The sequence below is a fragment of the Ceratotherium simum genome, chromosome 2, assembly GCF_057802395.1.
Source record: "Ceratotherium simum simum isolate JZ-2026a chromosome 2, ASM5780239v1, whole genome shotgun sequence".
Classification (NCBI taxonomy): domain Eukaryota; kingdom Metazoa; phylum Chordata; class Mammalia; order Perissodactyla; family Rhinocerotidae; genus Ceratotherium; species Ceratotherium simum.
In genome coordinates, this window is record NC_141901.1 from 78,993,606 (window position 1) to 79,014,036 (window position 20,431).

General features: G+C 33.9%; 1 protein-coding gene across 1 annotated transcript in view; it reads right to left on the reverse strand.

The window, feature by feature from the left end:
- The window catches only part of SPATA1 (spermatogenesis associated 1), a 35,298-nt gene that overhangs the window by 7,137 nt on the left and 7,730 nt on the right, over positions 1 to 20,431 (reverse strand). The window contains 6 exon segments of the mRNA XM_004431584.3: positions 845 to 970; positions 1,654 to 1,762; positions 4,570 to 4,630; positions 5,383 to 5,497; positions 17,919 to 18,150; positions 18,240 to 18,293. Coding sequence (XP_004431641.2) covers positions 845 to 970; positions 1,654 to 1,762; positions 4,570 to 4,630; positions 5,383 to 5,497; positions 17,919 to 18,150; positions 18,240 to 18,293 — 697 coding nt within the window.

Consider the following 20,431-nt stretch of genomic DNA (forward strand, 5'->3'; position numbering starts at 1 on the left):
TCTATTGCAAGAAAACTACTTACTTTTGCTACCTAATTTCTCTCATTCATTCATTCAGTTTAGCAAAGCAGATAGAATACATATCAAAAAATTAAGCACCTAGAGGAGACTCAGGGACACAAAGAAGGCTTCTAAAGTAAGTGATATCTAAGCTGAGATTGAATGATTAGTAGGAAATAGCCAAGTGAACTGGGAAGAAAGGGAAAGAAGGAGATGATAGGAAAAGAAGATGTAGATGGCAAAGGGAAAAGCGTGCCTGAAGGTCTGCAGCCAAGAGGCACAAGCCAAGAGGAGGCACACTTCAGATTCTAGCATATCTAACACTTTTCCTGGAAGCCTTTCTTGATCTCGTCCTTCTAATTTAGGTGTTTTTCCTCTGTTCCCCCATGCACAGAATTCTGTAATTCCTTTATCACAGCATTCATCAGGATGTGTCATTACTGCTTAACTTGATTATGATTTCTTATCTGAGGGCAGGGACAAGATTGTATCTCCCTATTAGTATCTCCTCAGCCCCTAGAACAGTGGCTCAATTCAGAGGGCATCTAATAAATATTTAATAAATGAGTGGAAGAATGAATACACAAATAAATGAATGCCAGTTATAAAAAAATTTGAATTTTAATTTAAAAAATCCTATGTAAAGCATGTTGCATTTATTATATAAAGAGATGAACAATGATTTCATGTTTTCTATATTGAACTCATATCAATAGTGTACTGCTTAAACCATAACAGTAAAATAGTAAATATTAATTATAACTTTATTATTTATTCCAAAAGCATAAATTATATAAAACTTAAGTTTTCTTCATAGTGATAAAAGATATGTAATGAACTTTACCATGATACTGCTTCAATTTGCTCTGTTCAAATAGCTTTTCAACTTTTTTTATTAGTTCTTCTCTAACTCTTTCCAGACATCTTCTTTCTTCCTTTACTTGTTTCATTTGTTCGATAATCTTCTCTCCTAAAAAGATTACAACCCATACTCATCAATGTCTAAAAGCTAAAAGATGGTTCATATCCTAAAATACAGAGGGTAAAACTTAAAAGTTATTAAAACATCAAGAATAAATTTTACCCAAAACTCTATTTTTCTTGCTGCAGTATAGCATTTTCCACTTTGAAAAGCACTCAGGAGTCATTTCAGTTTCTAAGAGTGAAACATAAGGGGATTTACATTTATGTAGAAGAATACAGTATGTGTCTTCTGCATTTACATAAACGTGTAGAAACTGGGTAGAGCTCAAGTAGTTATACTTCTTGGTTTAATTCTTTTGGTAAATTTATCTTGGGCCCAAAGTTATTGCACTTAAATCTTACATGGAAAATGTATATTTTAGAGCATATTTTTAAAAGCAAAAGAATAATAGTGACTAAACATATGCAGTAATCAACATAAAATTCATATACTTTAATTTTTGCAGTAAAATATACATAATAAAATTTATCATTTTAACCATTTTTAAATATACAGATCAATGGCATTACGTATATTCACAATGTTGTGCAACCATCACCACCATCCATCTCCAGAACTTTTTTTATCTTCCCAGACTGAAACTCTGTACCCATTAAACAATAACTCCCCATTAACATTATTTAACTACCTCACAGAATCATCTGTACTTACGGTGTCATCATACTTACTCTCAATCTGTAATAAAGAGATAGCTATTCCTGGAGAAAGAGCAAGTTGACAAGGAAATGAAGGAAAATCAATAAGATCTGGTAGGGTGACACATTCTTTTTTACCTATCTGTAAGGAAACATGAAAATCAGTAAGAATTGGTAGGGTGACGTTATTTTTCACTATCTGTAAGCATTTGATAATCCACAACAGCAATGCATTTTTTAACTTATGTGGTGATGAACTCCCAAATCTGTATTTATAACTATAGACTCTTGTGCTCCAGTTTCTCCATTTCACCATTACTTGGACATTATACACAGGTGCTTCAAACTTAAAATTAAAAAAAAAAAAAGAATCCGTTATTCCTTTCTAAATATGATTTTCTTCCAAGATTTCTGATCTCAGTTACTTGTTATGATAACTTTTAAAATTTTCTAGGATGGCTATTGATTTTTTTTCATCGTGAGCCAATTTTGATAATTTATATTTGCTTAGAAAATTGGAAATTCTATCACATTTTCAAATTTTAGCATACATTTTATTTGTATATATTGGTGTTTATATCACCTTCACCTTTCCTAATTTTTGCATTTCTACCCTTTTTTGATAAACTACCTCAATCTTTACCAACATTGATATTTCTTCCACTACCACTGTATAGATCTTGAATTGTTTTTAATTCTGCTAGGTTTTTTACTTCTTTAACTTATTAATTTCTACTTTTGTCTTCATTAAGCCCTTACTCCTCCTTTGTTTTGTTATCATTTTTCTACTTTATTTTCTTAACTTTTTTTTTTTTTTTGGTGAGGACGATTGGCCCTGAGCTAACAGCTGTTGCCAATCTTCCTCTTTTTGCTTGAGGAAGATTGTCACTGAGCTAATATCTGTGCCAATCTTCCTCTATTTTGTATATAGGACGCCTCCACAGCATAGCTTGACAAGCAGTGTGTAGGTCTGCACCTGGGATCCAAACCCATGAACCCTGGGCCACCGAAGCGGAACATGAGAAATTAACCACTATGCCACTGGGCTGGCCCCGTTCTTTTCTTAACTTTTAAGGTCAGGTTCCCACAGGATAATGGCAACCACCTAAATTAGAATCTCTCCACACATCCTTGCAACTACTAAAAAAAGGAATGCAAATAAAATCACCCATAATTTATGTCTACAGTATAACTAGGACACAGAATCCTTTAATTTACACATATTTAATTTACATGTAAGTGGGGAAATAAACACCCTAGACCAGCAGAGTGTGCCCACGAGCCCGCATCTGAGCAGAGTCAGATGTGGACTATGCATTGGAGGGCACTATACACAGATAAGACAGTAAAAATCAACCATGGTTTAGTCTGGAAGGCGAGGGACCCGCATGCAGTGGAGAAATACTGAAAGTAAGGATAAGATCTGGTAAATGAGAGCACTTTCTAGGAGGAATCCAAAAGAAAGGGGCTTCTAAAATGTAAGGGGCCAGAGGTGGTCAGTACTCATGGGAAGACATAGCTTCTGGGAGAGAGAAAAATGCTTTGGAAGCAAAAGGTGCTCCATCAGGGCTAGATGCTAAGAGAAAAGAAGCAGCAGCCAAGATAAAAGCTCTGCTGAATCAAGCTAGAAAAGAATCCAAAGAAAACAGACTCTTTCCCCAAAAGGCCCCATTTATTTCAAAATAAATAAATAAATAACTGCATTTCACTATATCAACAGAAGAGGGCACTTCTGATCTAAGAAGCAGAATAAGCCACCAAAACACCCCTCCTTGTTCCTCTATAAGAACACCTGTAGTTACTAATACAGAAAAATCCAACAGAAATAAACATGGACAACAGCTACAAAATAATTTGGCATCTACACAAAGTTACTTTTAAAAAACCCTCAAAGTTGAGAACTAAAACAAAACAAAAATAGGCAGCCATGAAGCAGAGAAAAACTTAACAATACTCCCAACATATTTTCTGCATAAGCAAACATTTGCCAGAAATTTAAAAACTCAGAATAAAAATGGAAAAACAACAGGAAGATGTGAAATGGAAGTTGGCCAAACTGAAGAAAGAAATTAAAGAAAAAATAAAATTGTCTCAGAAATGAATAAATTAGCAGGTATCTAAGAAGGAAAAGATATGACCAAAAATACAGTAAAGATAGTGGAGAATAGAAATAAAAGGAGTGGAGAATAGTAATAAAAGGAGTAAAGAAAATGAAACACACAGAAAACAGTAAAATAGATCAGAGAGAAAGTGATAGATATAAAACGTAAGGAAGATCTAAGACAAGACTAATTGTGATCTTGTGGAACAAATCTGTTATTTAAATTGTTTTCTAAAATTATTATTTCAGACAACATTCTTGAAATAAAATTTTTCTAACCTTAGAAGTTGGAGGATGGGAGATAAACCTCAAGAAAATTCAGGAGCCTGTCAATTCACTGAAATTTCTGGGAGTTCCACGGTCTGGGATATGTTGAGATATCCCCTTTAAAGAGAAAATCAGGTTTTTGTATCTTGCCTCAGCTACCATTGAGAATGAGTCACTTGATGGACCTCTTTGGAATTTGGAGAGGCATTTACCACATGTGGATGTGCCACTCCAATCTTCTTTTTTTAATCAAATAATCTAAAAGACTGTCAACTTTGAGTGGGCTTAAAGCAAGAGAAGGCTCACAAGGCGATCCAAAAGGGTTTGCAAGCAGTACTGCCACTTGTGTTTGTGTGCTGGTCCAGTGACGCTTGATGCGTAGTAAACTGGAATGCCGAAGGGAGTCTATGACAAGCCCTGGTAGGAGAATCACAGCTCAGAGCCCTTGGGTTTTGGAGCAAAGGCGTGGCATCTTCAGCAAATCGTTGTTGTTCTACTGTTTTAATCTGCAGTTTCATTTCAATTTCAGTATAAATATCATGTTGCAATACCACATTTAAACAAAAATTTTAAAATCATACCTGCTTGTCCTCTCTTCTAATGGTATTAACTCTATCATCTTCATTTTTCCAAAGAACCTGACTTAAAGGGAATGATAGATTTGAAAGTCATATTAAAAAATGATTCCATAAATATTAGCTTTTCATATTTCATATATTTTATTTGATATTCTGTCAACACAAATATAACATTAAAAATTTTTTAAAGTCAGCCTGAGACTATTACCATATTATCTTTCAAACTCAAAGACAAACATAAACTACATTTAGTATGAATAATAAAATCATATTTCACTATATTATAGCTAAATTCAAATCATAGTGAATGTCTATAGCAAGGCAAAATAACCGGAAATTTTGTAAACATATTTTCTTCATAGTTATTTTGTGAGTAATTGTCTATAAAATCCCTTGTCAATTTCAAAAGACTATATGCAAAACTGCTAAGTACTATAATTCTGAATGAAATGATACCAATGTGAAACTCCAGCATACTGATTAGTTTAGCCATAATTAAGAATCTAAGAGAGGCAGAAAAATTAGTTCTAAGAAAGGCAAACAAAGACAGAAATTTTTCTGCCATTAGGTTGCCCCTGATGACAAAAGGATTACAACAGTAATAAATTTAAGCAATAGATTATTCTTCATTATATTGGAGAAGAATGTTGGTATATAACAGTAAAGATCAGAATCAAGGTAATTTTAATTAAAAAGATCACTAATTTCAGTTGTATCTTTGTTCTAATTAGAAGTTCTTGACAGTACGCTGGATATCTCATTCTTTTTCTTATAGTTTAGATTATGACATGTGGAATCAACATCTATACTAATTACCTTTTTTTGTTGCTAAAATAATCATTGTTTGAATCTTCCAATGATCCTGGCAATTCAGAATTTCCAATTTGATTTTTTCCAGTCTGGCTTTCTTTTGGAGTGGCTTTTCCCCCAGCTGATGGTGATGTTCATCCAATAGCAAATAAAGTTCATAATATTAAGAAAATACTAAAATAAAATTTTGTTTTTATATGTACATACTATAATCTTGTCCTACGCTTCAGAATCTCCAGGAACTCTACTATACGTGATACAAGGCAACAATTTCCAAAGTGAATTTCATGAAACATTAGTTTATGTGAAAGGAGAATTCTTTGGTCAATTTAGTTTGGGAAAAATTGGATTAGCAACCCTAACAGGACAACAAACCCGTACATACACAACACACACTCTCACACACACATAGTCCTATTGCAGCATTTCTCTGTTTTTATGTACAATGTGAATCTGCAAGAGGTGTAGTAAGTTGGGTTATATTCAAACTTAATTGTCTTCAGAAAGCTTTTGCCAAAAGCAATCTTTTGAAATAGTATTCTGAGGAAAATGCTGTTGTAAATATAGAGCATATAATGTCATTTTTTATTTCACATACATTTCCATTTATAAAATCTCCCCTCATTTTAACAGATTTCTCCATATTGGAAAACTACACAATCTGTCACTAAAATGCTAACATTAATGTTCTCTATGATCTATATGAATAAAAGATCCATGAACCTGGCAGTGTTAATATAGATTTTTTTTCCCTTGGAAAAATCAATTTTTCTTAATATAGAAAAAAAGGAATGAATCAAATTAATACTTTAAAAGTCATTTTACAAGGGTTGCCACAATATTTTATAACCTGAAGCCCATATTGGTTTAATTTTAGACTGGCTGCTACCATTTATTTCCCAGCTGGTGCTGGAATAGTTATTTAAGGACAACAAACAGGGATTTTCTAAAAGATATATTCAATGCAAAATGAACAAAAAATGGATATACCAGCTGTTTAAAAGCTAATAGTAAAATACTGCCCCCCCACCCCCCCCAAAAAACCAACAAAGCAAAACTCAACAGATTCTAAGTTACATTTTTATAGGCATACACGATATGTATCTCTCATTCCTAGCAACAGCTTAGAGCATGATGCACAGCACCATTCAATACCTATGCAATTTAATAACAAAAAGAAAGCACGTCTATTATCTTCTGAAAAAAATCATAATACAGTGTTTTGAGAGCTATAGTAAATATATGTTAAGTATTATAGATCCACAGAAAAGGCTGTGATGACTATGAAACTATGTTTTGAACTGTGAGATGTTTGCCTGGCAAAGAAGAGGGTAAGAGGAATTTAAGCAAAGAAAATGGCAAGACACAAAGTACAATGTATGTAGCATTTTTGGCAATAGTGACAAGTTCAGAATGACTCTTGGACAGTATTGTAAAGCATGAGCTTTAGTCAAACGCACAAGAGTTCAAGCCCTGGCATTGTCACGGCAGGTGTGAGCTCAGGTAAGTTATTTCTCTAACTTCAGTTTCCTTATCTCTAAAATCACATAGTGCATGTAAAGCACCCAGCACAGGGCCCAGTCCTTACAAGTCTCTTGCCTTCAAGTTCTGATTTCTATTCCACTGCATTTCCTGGTTCAGGTCTTTGTTACTTCACTCTTTTCTCCATATTGTCATCTAAGTTGTTTTTTTAGAACTGAAATCCAGTCATGCCACCCTTGTTAAAAACTTCAAATGGCTTCCCATTGCCTACAAAATTCCTTAGCTTTGCAAGCAAAGCTTTTGCAGTTCAAGTCCCTACCTACTTCTCCAAGTCTACTCCATGGAACTTCTTCCTCTCCTTCCTACCCTCAAACTGTAATAATAATAGCACTATATTACTCCTAGCTAAAAATTATTGAACCAACTACCACGTTAAGCAAATCCTGAAAGCTCCATTCATATCATGATCTATGTGAAGGGAGCCTTCGGGAGTTAGGCAGTGAAGAATCTGCATGGCCAAACATTTGCAACCCTGGGTTTGAAGTCAGAGTATGAAGGGTTTTCTACGCCATGTTAAGGAACTTGGGCTTTAAATAGTAATCAATGAGTCTTTCAAAGGTTTTTAAGCAGGGAGATAAATAATCCAACTTGTAACAAGAAGAATGATTATGACAGCACCCTAGAGGATAGATTGGAAAGGAGATTATAAGCAAGGAGGCTAGTCAAGATGGTTTTAAAGGTTCCTTTTCCATAGGAATCTATTATTCTACAATAAGGAAAATTTCAAAGCCTAACGACTGAACAACTGGAAGAATGATGAAACCAAGGAAAGAAGTCAAGAAAGTACACCGGTTTGGGGGCAAGGATGGAGTCCAGTATTAAACATGTTATAAGCTGAGGCATGTCAAAAATGTAAAGATATATAGCACAGACCTATGGAAAAGAACAGAAGATAACTAATGGAAGGGAATACCAATTTTTATATGTAAAAATGGGTAAAGAAATACTTCTTTACTTTCTCATTAAAGGACTTGTAAAACACACTGTGCATATTTTTATCAGTCATATTTGATAATACTGCAATGTTAGAGCTCAGATATTCTGCATCATCATGCACTACTAAAGAGCAATTGGGCCATTTTAAGAAACTGCACAACTATCATAAATAAATGGTAGTGTACATATGGAAAAATTAAAGAACTTTATCTCATACCACACATAAAAATTAATTCCTGGTAGATGCACATAGTAAATGTGAAAAGCAAACCATAAGATGTTTGTAAAATAATACAGAACCCTATTTTCATGATCTCAGAGTAAAAATGGGATTTTTAAAGAAAACATAAATAACACTAACCATAAAAGAAAATGCTAATAAACTTGACTATATTAAAATTTAAGAACTTCAGTTCCACTTCTGCTTAAGATATAGAAAGACAAAAGAGTGCTCCCACCTGAATAAGGAGAAAAAGGTAAATAATCTATAAAATAATAACTTTCCTTGAATTCATCAGAGAGTTGAGGTTGTAAGGAATTGAAATGTTTCACCTTTGGCAGAGCACAGAAGGAAGAGGTAACTGCTAAAATTTTAAGTAATTCTAAAGGCCAATGTGGGCTACCAAGATAGTTTGGAATCTCTAGGATCCCCAGACACAAAGGGGAGTAAATACTTAATGGTAAGATCCTTTCCATGTGCCTGTATCATATGTTTACAAGAAAAACTGGGCAGGAGACCTTAAAGAGACATCAGTGGCACACAGGCATGAAATCCCATCCTTCTCAACAGTCTTCTATCACACAAAGTAAAAGTCTTAATCCAAGTGGGGAGGAACAGGAAACTCTTCCATCACAGGGCAGAGGCAAAAATCCACTGGTTTTGAGGAGGGATAAAAGCAAAAGCCATCTTCCCTAGAGAGAAGAACAGGTAACTCCCCTCCCACTTTGAACAGTCTTACCACTGGGGAGGGGATAGGAAACCCTCCGACCACCAGTCCTAGGCAAAGGCTGAAGGAAGGGTAGAAGCAAAAGTTGTCAGGATCATCTTGGGCTCAGGATCATGCACTGATACAAAGCCTAGGTTTACTACCAGTGGGTGGGGGGAAAGAAATTCTCTCTTGAATATAAAAAGTCATTTTCCCCTTATTTTTAATTTCTTTAGAAGATAACTGACAGTGTAAAGTAAAAATGGTAACAAAGTGTTGTAAAGTTTATAACATATGTAGAAGTAAAATGTATGACAACAATAGTACAAAAGATGTGAGGGGGGAAATAGAAGGATACTGCCGTAAGGTTCTTATACTATATATAAAGTTATATATAATTTGAAAGTAGACTTCAAATTAAAGGTGTATAATATATACCCTAGAGCAGAGTCAGCAAACTTTTCCTTAAAGGGCTAGATAGTAAATATTTCAGGCTTGTGGACCATACAGTCTCTGTCACAACTACTCAACTCTGTTGTTGTAGGGCAAAAGCAGCCACCAACAATATGTAAATAAACGGGCAGGGTTATGATCCAATAAAAGTTTATTTACAAAAAACAAGGCATAGGGCATGGATTAAAATAAAATAAAATACAATCATAGGTGTTTACTGACCTCTACCCTACAGCAACCACTGTAGTTTTTTTTTAAAATGAGGAATAACTAATAAGCCAATAGTGGAGATAAAATTGAATCATAAGAAACTACTCAATCCCCCGCCCAAAAAAGGCAAGAAAATAGAAAAACAAAGAAAATAGATGAGACAAATAAAAACAAATAGTAAGATGGTAGATTTAAAACCAACCACATTAATAATTACATTAAATGTAAATGGTCTAAACACCCTTATTAAAAGGCATAGATTGTCAAATTGGATTAAAAAGTAAGATCTAAATATATGTTATCTACAAAAAACCCATTGTGAATATAAATTCATAGATAAAAGTAAAAGAATGGAAAAAGATATAATAAGTAAGTGCTAGTCAAAAGAAAACCAGAGTGGCTATCTTAACATTAGACTAAGTAAACTTCAACATAAAAAGTATTACTAGAGATAAAGAGAAACATTACATAATAATACAGGGGTCAATTCATCAAGAAGACATGATAATCCTAAATGTATACACATCAAAATACATAAAGAGCTTCAAAATACATAAAGCAAAAATGATACATAGTTGAAGGCATCAAACTCTTCTCTCTAAAATTATTAGAGCATGTTGAAAAAATTTAAGAATTTCTTTCATCAAAAGAATCATAAAGAGAATAAAAAGACAAGCCAAAAACTAAAATCTAGAAAGAATTTTACACACATACACAAGCACACACACACGCTGGAAAAAAAACATATATGTATATAAAATGAATAAATATTTAAAAGAACAGAAGATGGGCAAAACTTGAATTAAAGGCAAATCCAAATGGCCAGTAAACATATGAAAAATTGTTTAACCAAAGAGAACAGTTAGAAAAGAAAAATAAAATATTTGGAATTAAAAATTCAATTTAAGGATTTAACAGCAGATTAGAACACAGCTAAAGAGAGAAGCAATAAGATAGATCTGGAAGAAAGATCTGAAGAAATTATCCATGATGTAGAGTACAGAAATAGGGAGACAGAAATTATCTGATAGAATGGCAAGGTTATGGTTCAATAGGAAATTTCAGACATTGCTGCTGGGTACAACCACTTTGGAAAACACACGGACATTATTTAGGAATATTGAACATGTGCATACAATGCCAATCTTAGGTATACTCCCTTGAGATCCTCTTGCATGTGTACATTTAGGAGTCATGTACAAAAATGTACATAATAGCGTATTTATATTAGGCTCAAACTGGAAACAAACCAAACATCCATCTGCAGAATAGGTAAATAAATTATGATATAGTCATATAATGGAATATTATACAATAATGAAAAGAAACGAAATAGTATTATATGGGACAACATGGTTGAACCTTAAAATTACAACGTTGAGTAAAAGAAGCAAGTCAAAAACAAGACACTTTGAATATGATTCCATCTAAATAAAATTAAAAACAGTCAAAACTAAAGTATTGTTAAGGAATATATATTCTGGTTGTAACACTACAAAGAAAAGCAAGAAAACAATTAGCTCAAAAAATCAAAGTAGTAGTTATCTCTATTGGGAAAGGCAGCGGATGTGGCCAGAGAGAGTCACACAAGACTGGAAAGTTCTTCTAAGAAGAAGAAGAACAAAAAACCATTACCTTCAAAACAGCCATTAAACTTCTAAAAAAATAACAGGACAAATGCATGAAGCTGTATTTAGAAAAATGTTGCTCGCAGGACTATTCATAATAGCAAAAACATTAATATAGGGTTGAATAAATAAATTATACCACAAGGAAATACTACCATGATTTAGATCTATATTTATTGATATGAAATGTTTATAATAGATTTTAAAATGAAAGAAGAGGCTTTAAAAGAGTTTGTGTCATTTTTAAAAGTTAAAAAATAATTCTATAGAAGAACTGAAAAAATAATTGGAAGAATATACACCAAAATAGTAAGAGAATCTATCTCTGGATGGTGGAATTATTGTTAATCTTTATTTTCTTCTTTATACTTATTGATGTTTCTAGAACTTTCTAAATGAGCATACATTGGCTTTCCATTTAAAGTATAGTTAATTTTCAAAGAAATGGAAAATATAAAAAAAGAACCAATCAGAATTGAAGAATACAATACTGGAAATGAAAAATTCACTAGAGGGTCTCAAAAGCAGAGTAGATGATACAGAAGAACAGATCAGCCAGCTGGATGAAAGACTAGAGGAAATCACCCAAGCTGGACAGATAAAAGAAAAAAGAATTAAAAAGAGTGAAGACAGTCTAAGGGACCTCTGGGACAACATCAAGTGCAGTAACATCTGTGTTATAGGTGTCCCAGAAGGAGAAGAGAGAGACAAAGGGGCAGAGAATCTATTTGAAGAAATAATAGCTGAAACTTTCCTAACCTAAGGAAAGAAACAGACATCCAGGTACAGGAAGCACAGAGAGCACCAAAAAATATAAACTTGAAGAGGTCCATACCAAGACGTATCATAATTAAAACGTCCAGAATTAAAGATAAAGAGAGAATCCTAAAAGCTGCAAGAGAAAGGCAACAAATTACATACAAAGGAAACCCCATAAGGCTATCAGCTGACTTCTCAGCAGAAACCTTACAGGCTAGAAGAGAGTGGCACAATATATTTAAAGTGCTAAAAGGAAAAAACCTACAGCCTAGAATACTCTACCCAGCAAGGTTATCATTCAGAATGGAAGGAGAGATAAACAGTTTCACAGACAAGCAAAAATTAAAGGAGTTTATCACCAAGAAACCAGTCCTACAAGAAATGCTAAAGGGACTTATTAAGGGGGAAAGAGAAGACCACAAATAAGAAAAAATTATCTATTTCCATGATAAGAGGGTAACGGATACAAATGTACAAAAAAGAGGTTAGATATGTTATCAAAAATATAAAATGTGGGATGAGGGAAATAAAAGAGTAGACCTTTTAGAAAGAGGTCAAACTAAAGAGACCATCAACTTAATATAGATTGCTGTATATATAGGTTATTACATATGAACCTCATGGTAATCACAAACCAGAAACCTATAATAAATACACAAAAAACTGAGAGAAAGGATCGCAAACATAATACTAAAGAAAGCCATCAAAGCACAAGGGAAGAGAGCAAGAGAAAAAGAAAGGAATAGAGAAGAACTACTAAACCACCCAGAAAAGAAGTAAAAGGCTGGCAGTAAGTACATATTATCAATAGCTACTTTAAATGTCAGTGGACTAAATGCTCCAATCAGAAGGCATAGGGTGGCTGATAAAAAACCAAGACCCATATATATGCTGCATACAAGAGACACACTTCAGACCTAAAGACACTCACAAACTGAAAGTGAAGGGATGGAAAAAGATACTCCATGCAAATGGCCATGAAAAGAAAGCTGGGGTAGCAATACTTACTTCAGACAAAATAGACTTTAAAACAAAAACTGTAACAAGAGACAAAGAAGGGCACTACATAATGATCAAGGGAACAATCCAACAAGAGTATGTAACACTCGTAAATATCTATGCACCCAAAATAGGAACACTTAAATATATAAAGCAATTATTAACAGACATAAAAGGAGAAATAGACAGTAACACAATAATAGCAGCAGACTTGAACACTCCACTTACACCAATAGATAGATCATCCAAACAGAAGATCAATAAGGAAATATTGGCCTTAAAGACACACTAGACCAGATGGACTTAGCAGATATATACAGAACATTGCATCCAAAAACTGAAGAATACACCTTCTTTTCAAATGCACATGGACCATTCCACAGGATTGATCACATATTAGGCCACAAAACAGTCTCCATAAATTTAAGAAGATTGAAATAATACTAAGATCTTTTCTGACCACAATAGTATGAAACTAGAAATCACCTATAGGAAGAAAATCTGAAAAGCCACAAATATGTGGAGGTTAAACAAATGCTACTGAACAATGATTGGGTCAATGAATAAATCAAGGGAGAAATCAAAAAATACCTGGATACAAATGACAATGAAAAATACAACATGCCACAATTTATGGGATACAGCAAAAGCGGTTCTAAGAGGGAAGTTTATAGCAATACGGGCCTACCTCAACAAACAAGAAAAATTTTGAATAAACAATCTAACAGTGCACCTAAAGGAACTGAAAAAGAAGAACAAACAAAGCCCCAAATCAGTAGAAGGATAGAAATAATAAAAATCAGAGCAGAAATAAATGAAATAGAGACTAAAAAAACAGTAGAAAAAATCACTGAAAGTAACACCTAGTTCTTTGAAAAGATAAACAAAATTGACAAACCTTTAGCTAGACTCACCAAGAAAAAAAGAGAGAAGGCTCAAATAAATAAAATTAGAAAGGAAAGAGGAGAAATTACAACGGACCCCTCTGAAAACAAAAGATTGTAAGAGAATACTACGAAAAGCTATATGCCAAAAAATTGGATAATCTATAAGAAATGGATAAATTCTTAGACTCATATAACCTTCCAAAACTGAACAAAGAAGAAATAGAGAATTTGAATAGACCAATCACGAGTAAGGAGATTGAAACAGTAATAAAAAACCTACCAAAAAATAAAAGTCCAGGACAAAATGGCTTCCCTGGTGAATTCTACCAAACATTCAAAAAAGACTTAATACCTATCCTTCTCAAACTCTTCCAAAAATTGAAGAGGAGGGGAAGCTTCCTAACTCATTCTACAAAGCCAACATTACCCTGATACCAAAACCAGACAAGGACAACATAAAAAAAGAAAATTACAGACCAATATCACTGATGAACATCAATGCAAAAATCCTCAACAAAATACTAGCAAATCGAATACCACAATACATTAAAAAGATCATGCACCATGATCAAGTGGGATTTATTCCAGGGATACAGGGATGGTTCAACATCTGCAAATCAACTGATGTGACATGCCACATTAACAAAACGAAGAATAAAAATCACATGATGGTCTCAATAGATGCAGAGAAAGCATTTGACAAGATACAGCATCCATTTATGATAAAAACTCTGAATAAAATGGGGATAGTAGGAAAGTATCTCAACATAATAAAGGCCATATATGACAAACCCACCGCTAATATCATTCTCAATGGTGAAAAACTGAAAGCTACTCCTCTAAGAACAGGAACCAGACAAGCATGCCCACTGTCTCCACTCCTATTTAACACAGTATTGGAAGTCCTAGCCAGAGCAATCAGGCAAGAAAAAGAAATAAAAGGGATCCAAAGTGGAAAGGAAGAAGTGAAACTGTCACTATTTGCAGATGACATGATTTTACATATAGAAAACCCTGAAGAATCCACCAAAAAACTTTTAGAAGTAATAAATGAATATGGTAAAGTTATAGGGTACAAAATCAACATACAAAAATCAGTTGCATTTCTATACATTAACAATGAAGTAGCAGAAAGAGAAATTAAGAATGCAATCCCATTTACAATTGCAACAAAAAGAATAAAATACTTAGGAATAAACTTAACCAAAGAGGTGAAAAATCTGTACATTGAAAACTATAAAACATTGTTGTAAGAAATTGAAGAAGACACAAAGAAATAGAAAGATATTCCATGTTCTTGGATTGGAAAAATTAACATAGTTAAAATGTCCATACTTCCTAAAACAATCTATAGATTCAAAACAATCCCTATCAAAGTTCCAATAACACTTTTCACAGTAATAGAACAAAGAATCCTAAAATTTATATGGAACAACAAAGGACCCTGAATAGTCAAAGGAATCCTGAGGAAAAAGAACAAAGCTGGAGGTGTCAGACTGCCTGATTTCAAAATATGCTACAAAGCTATAGTAACCAAAACAGCATGGTGCTGGCACAAAAACAGACACACAGATCAATGGAACAGAATCGAGAGCCCAGAAACAAACCTACACATCTATGGACAGCTAATTTTCAACAAAGGAGCCAAGAACATACAATGGAGAAAGGAAAGTCTCTTCAAGAAATGGTGCTGGGAAAACTGGACAGCCACATGCAAAAAAATGAAAGTAGACCATTATCTTACACCATACACACAAAATAACTCAAAATGGATTAAAGACTTGAATATAAGACCTGAAATCATGAAACATCTAGAAGAAAACATAAGCAGTACGCTTTTCAACAACGGTCTTAGCAACATATTTTCAAGTACCATGTCTGACTGGGCGAGGGAAACAATAGAAAAAATAAACAAATGGGACTACATCAAACTAAAAAGCTTCTGCACAGCAAAGGAAACCATCAACAAAACGAAAAGACAACCTAACAATTGGGAGAAGATATTTGCAAACCATATATCTGATAAGGGGTTAATATCCAAAATATATAAAGAACTCACACATCTCAACAACAGAAAAACTAACACAATTAAAAAATGGCCAAAAGACCTGTACAGATATTTCTCTAATGAAGATATACAGATGGCCAACAGGCACATGAAAAGATGTTCAACATCATTAACTATCAGGGAAATGCAAATCAAAACTACAATGAGATAGCACCTCAAGCCTGTCAGAATGGCTATAATTAACAACACAGGAAACAACAATTGCTGGAGAGAATGCAGAGAGAAGGGAACTCTCATACACTGCTGGTGGGAGTGCAAACTGGTGCAGCCACTATGGAAAACAGTATGGAGATTTCTGAAAAAATTAAGACTAGAACTACCATATGATCCAGCTATTCCACTGCTGGGTGTTTATCCAAAGAACATGAAAACATGCATGCGTAAAGATACATGCACCCCTGTGTTCATTGCAGCATTATTCACAATAGCCAAGACTTGGAAGCAACCTAACCACCCATCATGGGACGAATAGATAAAGAAGATGTGGTATATACACACAATGGAATACTACTCAGCCATAAGAAATGATGAATTCCAGCCATTTGTGACAACATGAATGGACATTGAGGGTATTATGCTAAGTGAAATAAGTCAGAGGGAGAAGGTCAAATACCGTATGATCTCATTCATAAGTAGAAGATAAAAACAACAACAAACAAACACACAGAGACAGAGATTGGATTGACGGTTACCAGAGAGGAAGGGAAGAGGGAGGAGGGTAAAAGGGATGATTAGGCACAATGTGTGTGGTGACGGATTGTAATTAGTATTTGGGTGGTGAACATGATGTAATCTATGCAGAAATAGAAGTATAATGATGCACACCCGAAATTTATATAATGTTATAAACCAAGGTTACCGCAATTAAAAAAAATATAGTTAATTTTTTTGGAGTGATGCACCAAGAAATTAATACCATTTAAAAGCTACATTTACACAAAACTCATAGGATTAAGCACTCTCACCAAAGATTTTTCGGGTTTTGTGCAAGTAGCATAGTTCAGGAATGGGGCCGGTAGCCCAGGGTATGAAATATGACACTACTTACAGCTTTAAGTAGGGCAATTGCCTACTTTATTAGCCACTCGACCTTGTCCTTTCCAGAAACAGTGGGATTTCACTCTGCATTTCTTTTCCCCAGGTGTTTTTTTCCATTAACCTTTAAGTAATATGACTGGAAAGCAATATTTAACATTGCAGACACGCCTAGATAAAGGAGGTGAAGATGCTCACTGAGCATCTAACTGGTATCAAGTAATAAAATAGGTGGATCTCATCCACATGTCTCATCAGAAATAGTAATCACATCAGAACAGTTAATTACTAAATGCACCTAAGATTAAAGAAAGTGCTAAGTTTGGAATATCTCTGGGTATAGCATAAACTTAGAATATAATTGCTATAACTAAAGATGAAGAAAAAGGTAACAGTTGAAGAACAAGTGTATTTTGCAGCTGTAATGGATGTTGTCATTACTTTGGGGGGGAAATTCATTTCATTTATAAATGTTTAGTATATTTGCTTTTCTATCACAAACAGTTTATTTCCTGTATGCAATAAGGTAAAAAAAATTCAACTGATTTTTTTTTCAATTGATTCTTAGAGGGTAGTACCAGCTTTATCTATATAAGTTTAATTTTGATTTTTTAATTACCTACTGCTTTTTAAGAACTGAATTATCATTAAACTGATGGATGTAATCAGATAAAAATTTTAAATTATTTGAAATACAAATGTCTCCCAATATTAAAGTTGTTTTGCTTTGGTTTGACATTGTTTTCCTGGTGAAGATCCTTCAGGACTTATAATAATAACACCAAGGTTTTATGCAGTAATCACTTCATTTCTCTTCTCCTTTAGCCTTAAGTTTATCTGAAACTATTATAAAAGAAGAAAAAGTGGTAAAGTTTAAGTGCTGTAAGTATTATGATTTTGTTTTTATTTTAGAATAGTACTTATTTTTTTTTCTGCCATCTGGCAAAACTATTTTTAAAAATCCCCAATTTGAATTGTAGCTCTCTTTTTATACTGTCCACATTTGTAAGGATAGATTTGCCCAGAATTTGCTCACAGACCTGACTGCTAAAATGTACTATAATAACCTCTTTGTCTTTCCCATTCCAGTTGAAATCACCTTCTTCCTGATTCTTGTTAAGAAGCTCTTTCAAAGCGTTTTCTGAAAAACTGGGATCTGTTCCAGGTTCTTCCTTTGACAAAGTTACACTAACTGGTCTGTGGATTATTTCTGCAGCCTCAGCAACACCATTATTAGTCTGTAGCCCATCTAAAGAAACAGTTGATGATGCTGAATAAGTATTTCCTAAATGATCCATTATAGGAAGCAAATATAATTCTGGTTGAAGAGCCTAAAACATATAGGAAATTTTAAAAAATTAGTTTGTAATTTAAAAAAACAGTAAGCTAAAACATAAGCTTAAAATATCACATGACATACATATGGAGGTGCAAATGATTTGAGTTTCAATTCTGATTCTTGTTTTGCCTTCACCTAGAAATAAATAAATGAGAAAAAAATGAAAGTTTTGTAACATTTTTCAATTAATTTTACCTCTACTTTTTTTTCCGCCGAGGAAGATTTGCCCTGAGCTAACATCTGTGTCAATCTTCCTCTATTTTGTATGTGGGTCGCCACCACAGCATGGCTGCCAACGAGTGGTGTAGGTCTGTGCCCAGGAGCTGAATCTGCGCCGCTGAAGTGGAGCACGCTGAACTCACCCAGTAGGCCACGGGGCTGGCTCCTTACCTCTACTTTTTTTGCAGAAGGTGCATATCTGTGACATAGAAATCAAATCTAAAAGCTGGTAACTAAGACTAGATTCTAGAAAATGTAGAATATAATCCTATTTCTACTCACTGTACTAAACATAACAGAAATTCTATGTCATTTAATAATAATAATTATGGCTATCACTTGCATGGATTCACTATGTGCCAGGCACTATTCTAAGTGCTTCACATATATTTGTTCAGTTAATCCTCACAATTGCATGTGATAGGTACATATACTAGCTGTAGTTCACAGACAATGAGACTGAGGCAAAGAGAGTTAAGTAATTTGCCCAACATTTTATAACTAGGAAGTTTCCAAGTTGGGATTCAAAGTCCAACCTTATAAACTTTATTTCCTAAATATTCAACCCATAGAGTTCATTTGTTATTCATTCCTTCATTCAACAAATATTGAGGGCATACTATGTGCCAGGCAGTGTTAGATATGGCGGGAATACAATGGTAAACAAGGCAAAGTCTCTGCTCTCAAGCAGCTTACATTCTTCTTGGGGGAGCAGATGTTAAATAAACATGATTTAGGATAGTGGTATGTGATTTATGAAAATAAAATAGTGATGTAATAGAGAGTAACTTAGAAAAAGAATATCTAAAAACTACACAGGCAGAGAAGGCTCTTTGGAAAAGAGAATACTTGAGCTGAGACCTGAACTATGAAAAGAAGATGCAAGCTATTTGAAAATCCAGGGGAAGTGATTTCCAGGCAAAGACCATAAATCAGAAATGAGTTTGCTGTATTTGAGAACCAAAGGAAGACTTCTGAGGCTGAAGTGTAGAACCAGGGAGAAAATAGTAGTAGATGAAATCTGAGAGGCAGCCTGTTCCCTAGGCCCTCCTTATCTCTTGCCCAACTTCTGTAAAAGTTATCTGGTTACAATCTCCGCCTCTAGTCTCTTAAGGCTCTTATCATGTCATCTTTTGCTCAAAAACTCCAAGCCTTCAGAAAAAATTCCAAACTCATTAATCTGGCCTTCAAGACCTTCAATAAACAATACAGCTTGTTCTCTGTTATTCCCTTTCACACAGTCAATGCTCCAGTACAAAATGAACCACTACTTTTTCTTAGTTGCCTGCTTTTCCACTTCTGTGCTCATTCTATTTTCTCTGCTCTGAAACCTTTTCCCACCCAACATCTTTGCAAGATCAAATATTTATCTTTCATGATCCAAACTGAATATCTCTTCTTCCTCAGAGTTCTCTATCTCCCCTCTTCTCCTGCTCAAAGTAATCTCTTTTTCTTCTGAATGTGCAAAATATGCTACTTTAATTATTTATGTATTTTATCTTTATTACTACGCTGAATACGCTTTAAGGGCAGGATCCGTATCCAATTCTTTTTTCTCAGTTTGTATATAGAAAAACATCAATAAATATTTGTTGAAAATAATAAAATAGTAGAAGGATTTTAGAAGTTGACTTAAATTACCTTTAAGCTCCCTTCCAATCTAGGATCTTGTGACTGTTTTGTAATTTTACGTATCACGAAGAAGAACAAAAAGTTTTGAGAGTTGTTCCTTTTCTTCCTCGTTTGAGGAAAACTAATCTACAGATCACTAAATTAATATTCTGGCATACTAAATCCTTAATGACAAAAACTTCAAATCTAGCTGCTGATCCCAAGAATTCCACATGGCAAATTCCTTTATAGTAATACTTTGGGGGGAAATGTTTACTTTTTTCCATTATCTTTCATTATTTAGTTTGTTCAATAAACATTTAAATGCCTCAAAGTGCTAAACACTTCGTTAGGCACAGATTATAAACACAATAGTGAATAAAATAAAGTCTTGGCTCACAGCGAGCTACAGTTTAAAGGCAGAGTTAGATGCTAAACAAATA